The sequence below is a fragment of the Geospiza fortis genome, unplaced genomic scaffold (genome assembly GCF_000277835.1).
Source record: "Geospiza fortis unplaced genomic scaffold, GeoFor_1.0 scaffold635, whole genome shotgun sequence".
In the NCBI taxonomy this organism is placed as follows: domain Eukaryota; kingdom Metazoa; phylum Chordata; class Aves; order Passeriformes; family Thraupidae; genus Geospiza; species Geospiza fortis.
Window position 1 is genome coordinate 413,552 of NW_005054610.1, and position 6,821 is coordinate 420,372.

At 50.5% G+C, this 6,821-nt stretch overlaps 1 protein-coding gene across 1 annotated transcript; it reads right to left on the bottom strand.

Annotated features, from left to right (window-relative positions):
* Positions 1-412: 412 nt before the first annotated feature.
* Positions 413-5,908, bottom strand: LOC102034038 (keratin, type II cytoskeletal 4). The gene is made up of 9 exons (XM_031064633.1): positions 5,365-5,908; positions 4,428-4,645; positions 3,278-3,338; positions 2,798-2,893; positions 2,542-2,706; positions 2,196-2,321; positions 1,605-1,825; positions 1,373-1,407; positions 413-1,271 (listed from the first exon to the last, which is right to left on the bottom strand). The coding sequence occupies exons 1-9, from the start codon at positions 5,875-5,877 to the stop codon at positions 1,021-1,023; spliced, it is 1,686 nt and encodes a 561-aa protein (XP_030920493.1). The 5' UTR covers positions 5,878-5,908; the 3' UTR covers positions 413-1,020.
* Positions 5,909-6,821: the final 913 nt, after the last annotated feature.

The following is a 6,821-nucleotide window of genomic DNA, read 5'->3' on the forward strand; positions in this document are numbered from 1 at the left end:
TGAAAGTCTGCTCAGACCTGGTGGGGACAATGGTGGAACAACAATCTCTGCCACATCTGGGGATCCTGCAGGACACGTAGGAGGATCCAGGGGCTGCCTCTTTCTCTCTGCTAGGAGTAGGCTCATTCCCAGGGCTGTCACCAAAGACACCCCCAACTGTGTCACTGTCATTTTGCACCCAACGTCCCTTCAGCCTCCCCAGTGAGACGCTCCTTATTCTGCAAAACTCACAAACTCCCCACATTTTTTGAGACGGTGGGGTGAGAGGAGACCCGGTTACCCCTTCACCTGAGTTCCTTTAAATTCAGACTTCAAAGGGCAAGAGAAAGTCAGGAAATGTTTTCAGATCTCATCAGAAGATGAGACTTGTTACAACATGAAACTCTTTGGTTGGGGAGAAAACCACACCAGGTTTCTGCCTCTTATGTTTATTGGGGGATGGCACATGCCAAGGAGAAAGGCTTAAGCAAACACACGTGATTGTTCCCATGGTCCCAAGGAAAAGGTGAACCCTGAGTAAAAATAAACATTTTACAACAGCACGAGTGAAACTTCTGAGGGAGCAAACTAAAAAGTCAGTTGGGTGAGAAACATCTTCAGCTAAGGCACCAGGAGGAAATTCCTGTTTTGGAGCTCAAGCTGCAGCTGATGAGTGACATTGATTAAAGTTGCACCACGGCTGGATCCAGCACAAGAGCTTGAGAGAAGCCAAAGCTCCCCTGCACACTCAGAGCAGCGGGCGGATCCATCCCCGCTCCTGCCTGTGGTTGGGCGCCTCTTGCTTGGAGGGTGCTGGGCTCATCCCAGCCAGGTTTGGGGCTCCCCATGAGTGGGCAGGTCCCGCTCCCAAAGGAGAGCTGGGCACCTTGATGTCCAGCAGCTGGATGGGAGCGCAAAGGATTGAGCTGTTCTTGGCTGCTGTTGGGAATCTCAGTCCTTACCAGGTGGTCACTGGGGGGTCATCGTGCAGTTCACTCCCTTTCTTCTCTGGCTGCCGTGGTTGGGGGGTTGATCCCTTTCCTATGCTCTCCTGGTGGGGCCACTGTTCTTCAGGATGGTGCCAGATCCCCCCACCACCACCGAGTTAGATCCCCCACCCAGGGAGCCAAATCCACCCCCAGCACCAAATCCACCCCCTCCCAGGCTGAAGCATAAACCAGCACTGCCTGTGTTGCAGCTGCCTTTCCCACTTCCAAAGCCAATTCCTCCTCCTCCAAGGCACAGTCCACTGCCATATCCGCCTCCCACGGAGCTGCTGCCGCCCACCACGGCTGCAGAGAGAAACAAAAGGCACCAGGTTACCTCTGATGCCACCAAGAAGTTTGGGAGCACCAGTCCTAGCCCACCACACTCCTGTGGGAACAGTACTTACAGATGCTGACAGAGCTCTGGCACTCTCCAGACATCCTGCAAGGAAACGAGATGGGGTGTCAAATCCAGCCAGAGCATCTGGAGTGGTTCAACTCCATGAAGTCAGGATTGGTCCACTGACACAGCCACAGGACCGTGGTCCACAACACCATTAATGTTTATGAAGATGATGGTACACGTTTTTCCCATTGACTGATCAGGGTACACTGGAATTCTTGCTGTATCCCACCCACCTGCACTCCTCGCCCTCCAGCAGCTTCCTGTAGGTCGCAATCTCGATGTCCAGGGCCAGCTTGACGTTCATGAGCTCCTGGTACTCCCGGAGCTGCCGGGCCATGTCAGCCTTGGCTTTCTGCAGGGCTGTCTCCAGCTCAGTCAGTTTATCCCTGGCATCCTTGAGAGCCACCTCCCCGCGCTGCTCTGCATCCGCAATTGATGTCTGAATGGTCTCACACTGGAGGGCAAGGCATGGGTTGGATGAGTGGGGTGGGAGCAGCCAGTGAGAGATGCAGCCATAATCCCAGATCAGAGAAACATGTAATGGTTTGGGTTGGACAGGACCTTAAAGATGATCTGAAGCATGCACAGGAACACCTTCCACTATCCCACATTGCTCCAAGCCATGTCCTACCTGGTCTTGGACACTTCCATGGATGGAGCATCCATAACTTCTCTGGGCAACATGTGCCAGAGCCACTCAGGCTCAGCTATTCCCAGGTCCCTCCCATGCCCAGCAATTCCCACCACACTTATTTCCCTTCAGGGAAGTCCTAGAAGGCATGACCAAGAGGTCCTCCCCATTGCTCCAAAAACATAACCCCCACCTGCTTCTTCACACTGTCGATCTCAGCCCGGATCCTCTGGATCATGCGGTTGAGCTCTGAGATCTCAGTCTTGGTGTCCTTGAGGCTGTCTCCATGCTTGCCTGCGGTTGCCTGCAGCTCCTCATACTGGTGGGATGAAGCAGGAGGAGCATGTTGAGTCCATTGTAATCTCACAGCTGCTCCCACATCACCACAGGGAAGCCAAGGAGAGAAAATCGGTGCCAGGTCCACTCTGAATGGGCCAGCACCAGCAACGTTCCAGATCTTGCCATGGCCAGAGCTGCCACCAGTAGCTCTCCCACGCCCCTGGACACTGGAGAACCCCAGCAGAGTGTGCCACCCTCACCTTGCACCGGTACCAGGACTCGGCCTCCAGCCGGCTGCGGTTGGCGATCTCCTCGTACTGCGCCTTCACCTCGGCGATGATGCTGTCCAGGTCCAGGTTCCGGTTGTTGTCCATGGACAGCACCACCGAGGTGTCAGACACCGTCTTCTGCATCTGGGCCAGCTCCTGCAGGTAATACCCAACCAGGATTTAGCCCTTCCAGAGCTTCCTTATGGTGTCACAACCCTCCCCCATCCCGGTGCCCCACAGTACTCACTGCCTCGTAAAGACACTTGAGGAAGTTGATCTCATCCAACAGAGAATCCAATTTTCCTTGGAGTTCCACCTTGGCCATATAGACTCCATCCACATCCTGCAGCAGAGATGGGATGAGAAAACCTGCTCAGCACACACCAGTTAATCTAAAATTTCATGGAATCATGGAAGAGTCTGGGTTGGAAGGGACTTTAAATGTAATTCCACCCCCTTCCACGGGCAGGGACACCTTCCACTGTCCCAGGCTGCTCCAAGTCCCGTCCAACCTGGCCTGGGACACTTCCAGGGGTCAGGCAGCCTCTTGGAAATCCATTCCAGGGCCTCCCCACCCTCACAGGGAAGAATTCCTGTCCAATATCTCATCTATCCCTGTCCTCTGGCAGTAGGAAGCCATTCCCTGTGTCCTGTCACCCCAGGCCATTGTCCAAAGTCCCTCTCCAGCTCTCCTGGAGCCCCTTTAGTTAAAAAGCAAGGACTTGACCTTCTTCAGGAGCACAAATTCATTTTCAGCTGCCGTCCTTTTGTTTATCTCTTCCTCGTACCTGTGGATGGGAAGGAGGGAGATGGAATCTGGCTGCTTGTTTTGGCTCAGGCTCAGACTAATGAACATTGTTGGCCTCAGACTCATAAACCCAGCAAAAATAGATCTGCCATGAGGGAGATTTATGGACAGGGAATTGCACTTCGCCTTTCAGGACAAGCCCTGGCTCCTGCACTTCCAGCACCTGGGTGAGGAAAGCCTGGAAAGAGGAATTCTGGCTCTGCTGAAGGGAGTCCTGGTGCTTGCGGCCACTCCAAGCTCCTTCTATGAGATCCAAGAACCTTCAGCTCCTCACAGGTACCATGGAATCTCCTGATTTGGAAGGGGCTTACAGGGATCATCGAGTTCAGCTCCTGGCCCTGCGCAGGACACCCCAGAATCCCAAATGGACTCAAATTTTCCAGATGCTCGTCTCCAAATATAAAGTCAATTTTCACTCAGCAGCCTCTGGTTGATCCCAGGTCTTGTGGATTCCCATGATTCCCAGGCTTCTTTGCCCAATGTTTTTTGTAATTCCTCAGGTGGATTCCTTTCTCCAGTCTTTGTTCTACTTTTTCAAACTGGACACATTTTATGTTCATATTTTTAGACTAAAATAAATTATATATTATTATAATAACTAACAGCAGGAAAATAGTCTTTACTTTTCCTTTCCTTTTTTTTTCTTTTTTTTTTCTTCTTGTCAGCCTTCCACAGAAATCCTCAAATCCTGAATGATATTATGTAAAGAATCATGAGGAAATCCATAAGGAAATTAGAGCTGGGTTTAGCAACTGATTATTAAATTAAATCATAATGTCACTGATTCTTAAGGAATTCCTTCTTGAGGAAGACAAAGAGTGGAGGATCCTCCTTCAGGAAGAAGCACAATTCGACCAATATATTGAGAACATCTGAGAAAAGTAGAGAAATACCTTGAAAAATCACCACTTTTCATCCAAACTCACTTTTCCCAAAACATTTTACATTTTCTAACCATCGGGAAAAAAAATCAATATTGATAATTATTGTCAATATTTCTCCTTTTTTCACTGTTTGAAGTGAGTTTTTCTTTCTAATTATTCACCACCAGACACCTCAAGCAACTTACTTTGTCTTGAAGTCCTCTACCATGTCCTGGAAGCTCTTCAGCTCTGTGTCCAGCTGGTGCTTCTCACTGGAGAGACAATCCAGCTGCTTCCTCAGCCCACTGATGTAGGTCTCAAAGAAAGGGTCCAGGTTCCTGCCCCCTGTTCCTGCGCCACCCTGTTCCTGCAGCAGCTTCCACTTGGTCTCCAGGACTCGGTTCTGCTGCTCCAGGAACTGGAGCTGAACAGGTGGGGAAATAGTCAGAATTTCACTTTAAATTCCCTTCAAAACCCCATCTTTTTATTGATTTTTCCCCCCATGTGCTTTCCATATTTTATTCCCATTTAATGTGTGATAACTCCCCAGTCCTACAGGACAGGTAGGACCACAGTGAATGGGGCGAGTAGGCAAAAGGGGGTGACGTCCCCTTCCCAATTTTGGAGTCTCTAAGCAGGAGAAACACAATGAACTTCATGGCTTTGGCATCTTCTTGTTCAAAATAGCCAAAAAAGTCCCAACACCTTCAAACTAGACCAAAACACACAAAAAGTCCAATCGTCTCCTTTAAAAAAGCCTAAATCACTACATATCCCATCTTCTCCTTAAAAATAATCCAAAACACTCCAAATCCCAACATCCCCATGAAAATATTTTTAAAAAATCCCACCTTCTGCTTTAAAATAGCTCAAGTCACCCTAAATCACATATTCTCCTTAAAAGAAGCCTAAAGCTCCCAAAATCCCATTAAAAACAGTCCCAAACACCCAAAAAAATTCAACTGCTCCTTCAAAGCAGCCCAATGTGCCCCATAAAATAGCCCATTTTCCCCTTAAAAACAGCTCTAAACACCTTCAGTTTATGGTGATCTGGGCAACTGCAGCTCTGGATGCCCCTGGATGAGCATCTCCTGGTCATTCCCACCCTCCAGAGCCCATCCCGGAGTGAAGCCCCCTCCAAACCTTGTCGATGAAGGAGGCAAATTTGTCGTTGAGTTTCTTGATCTCCTCCCGCTCCTGTGTCCGAACCTTCTGGATCTCGGGGTCAATCTCCAGATTGAGGGGGGCCAGCAGGCTCTGGTTGATGGTCACCTCCCTGATGCCACCCGGGGGGCATGGGGGGAAGCCCTGGCCCCCCATCCCACCATCAAATCCTCCACCAAAGCCACCAAAGCCACTGCCAGGGCCTCCACCAAAGCACCCTGCACCATAGCCACCCCCAAATCCGGCTCCGGCCCCGAAGCCGAAGCCTCCTTGGCCTCCAAAGCCTCTGCAGGTACCACCAGCCCCCCCAAATCCTCCCAGGGAGGTGCTTTTACTGCCCCCCAGGGAATAGAGGCTCCTGCTGCTGAAGCCACCGGCAGGTCCCCGCCATCCTCCACGGGGCATGGAGCCAAACGTGACCTTGTTCTTGCCCCCGAAGCACACAGAGCTGGAGCTGAACCCCTTGCCAAGAGCACAGGACTGGCGAGACATGGTGAAGGGTCCCCAAAATTATGAGCAAAAATCTGAGGCCGGGGCTTGAGAGGCGAGAGAAGCCAAGTATGTGGGAGCAGCTGCTGGGTCCCCCTTTTTATGGGCACAGGGAGTTGGTCGGTGCCAGGGGGGTGTGGAGATGTCACCTTTTGGGGATGGTTTCATTCTTTTCATTGTTTTCAGGTTTGAAAGGACGCCCTCCTCACTTTGGCACAACCATGACCTGCCTGCAAACACTCCCCAGAGTGCAAAGAAAAACAAAAGTATTGTTGGTGTTGGAGGCGAAATCCAACCCAAATTCCCTGGGCCGTGGCCAAAGCCCCGTGAACTCTCTTATGTATCACGCCCTCGAGGGAAACCCTTGTTTTAGCTAAATCTGTCACTTTCGGCCTGACTCCAGTGGCTGGGTTCACTGAATTCCAACAAAAACCCAGGCTCCCAGGCACACCCTCAGATGCACTCAGTTTCAACCTCCTGCTCCGAGGAGGGGTGACGTGGGTTGTCCAAAGTGTTTCACAACTGGGAGCATTAGTGTTGGGCAGGGTTCTAAAACTACATTTATGTCAATAAAGGTGATTTTAAAACCTTCTTAAACCTTCTGAAAGCATTTTGAAGTCGTTCTGGATCCCTCTGAGTGACAGGTTGAGCTGGGTGGGACACACTGGGATTTGCAGAGACTGAAATATCCCAATATAGGTGTTGGGCACACCCCAGCAGGACCAAGACTGTTCCCTGACCCACAACTTTGACAGGGGATCACATCCCTCCTCTGAGGAACCTTCCAGGGATTTTGTGATGTTTCCTGAGGGTCCCTGTGGATCTCCAGTCCCTCCACAGCACGTCAGCACATGGTATTCTGCAAAGCCACTTCCAGCCTAAGCCATTGTTAAAACAACAATTTAATTGCTTAATTGCTTTAAATTTCTATTTAAATGAGGTGTTGA

What these genes read in the sequence shown, in the direction of transcription:
- LOC102034038 (XM_031064633.1), bottom strand. Translation starts at nt 5,877, where the DNA reads ATGTCTCGCCAGTCCTGTGCTCTTGGCAAGGGGTTCAGCTCCAGCTCT. An exon ending in TTGCCTCCTTCATCGACAAG is followed by an intron (nt 4,646 to 5,364) that starts GTTTGGAGGGGG and finishes CCACCTGTTCAG; the next exon opens with CTCCAGTTCCTGGAGCAGCA. An exon ending in CTGGAGGGCGAGGAGTGCAG is followed by an intron (nt 1,408 to 1,604) that starts GTGGGTGGGATA and finishes GTTTCCTTGCAG; the next exon opens with GATGTCTGGAGAGTGCCAGA.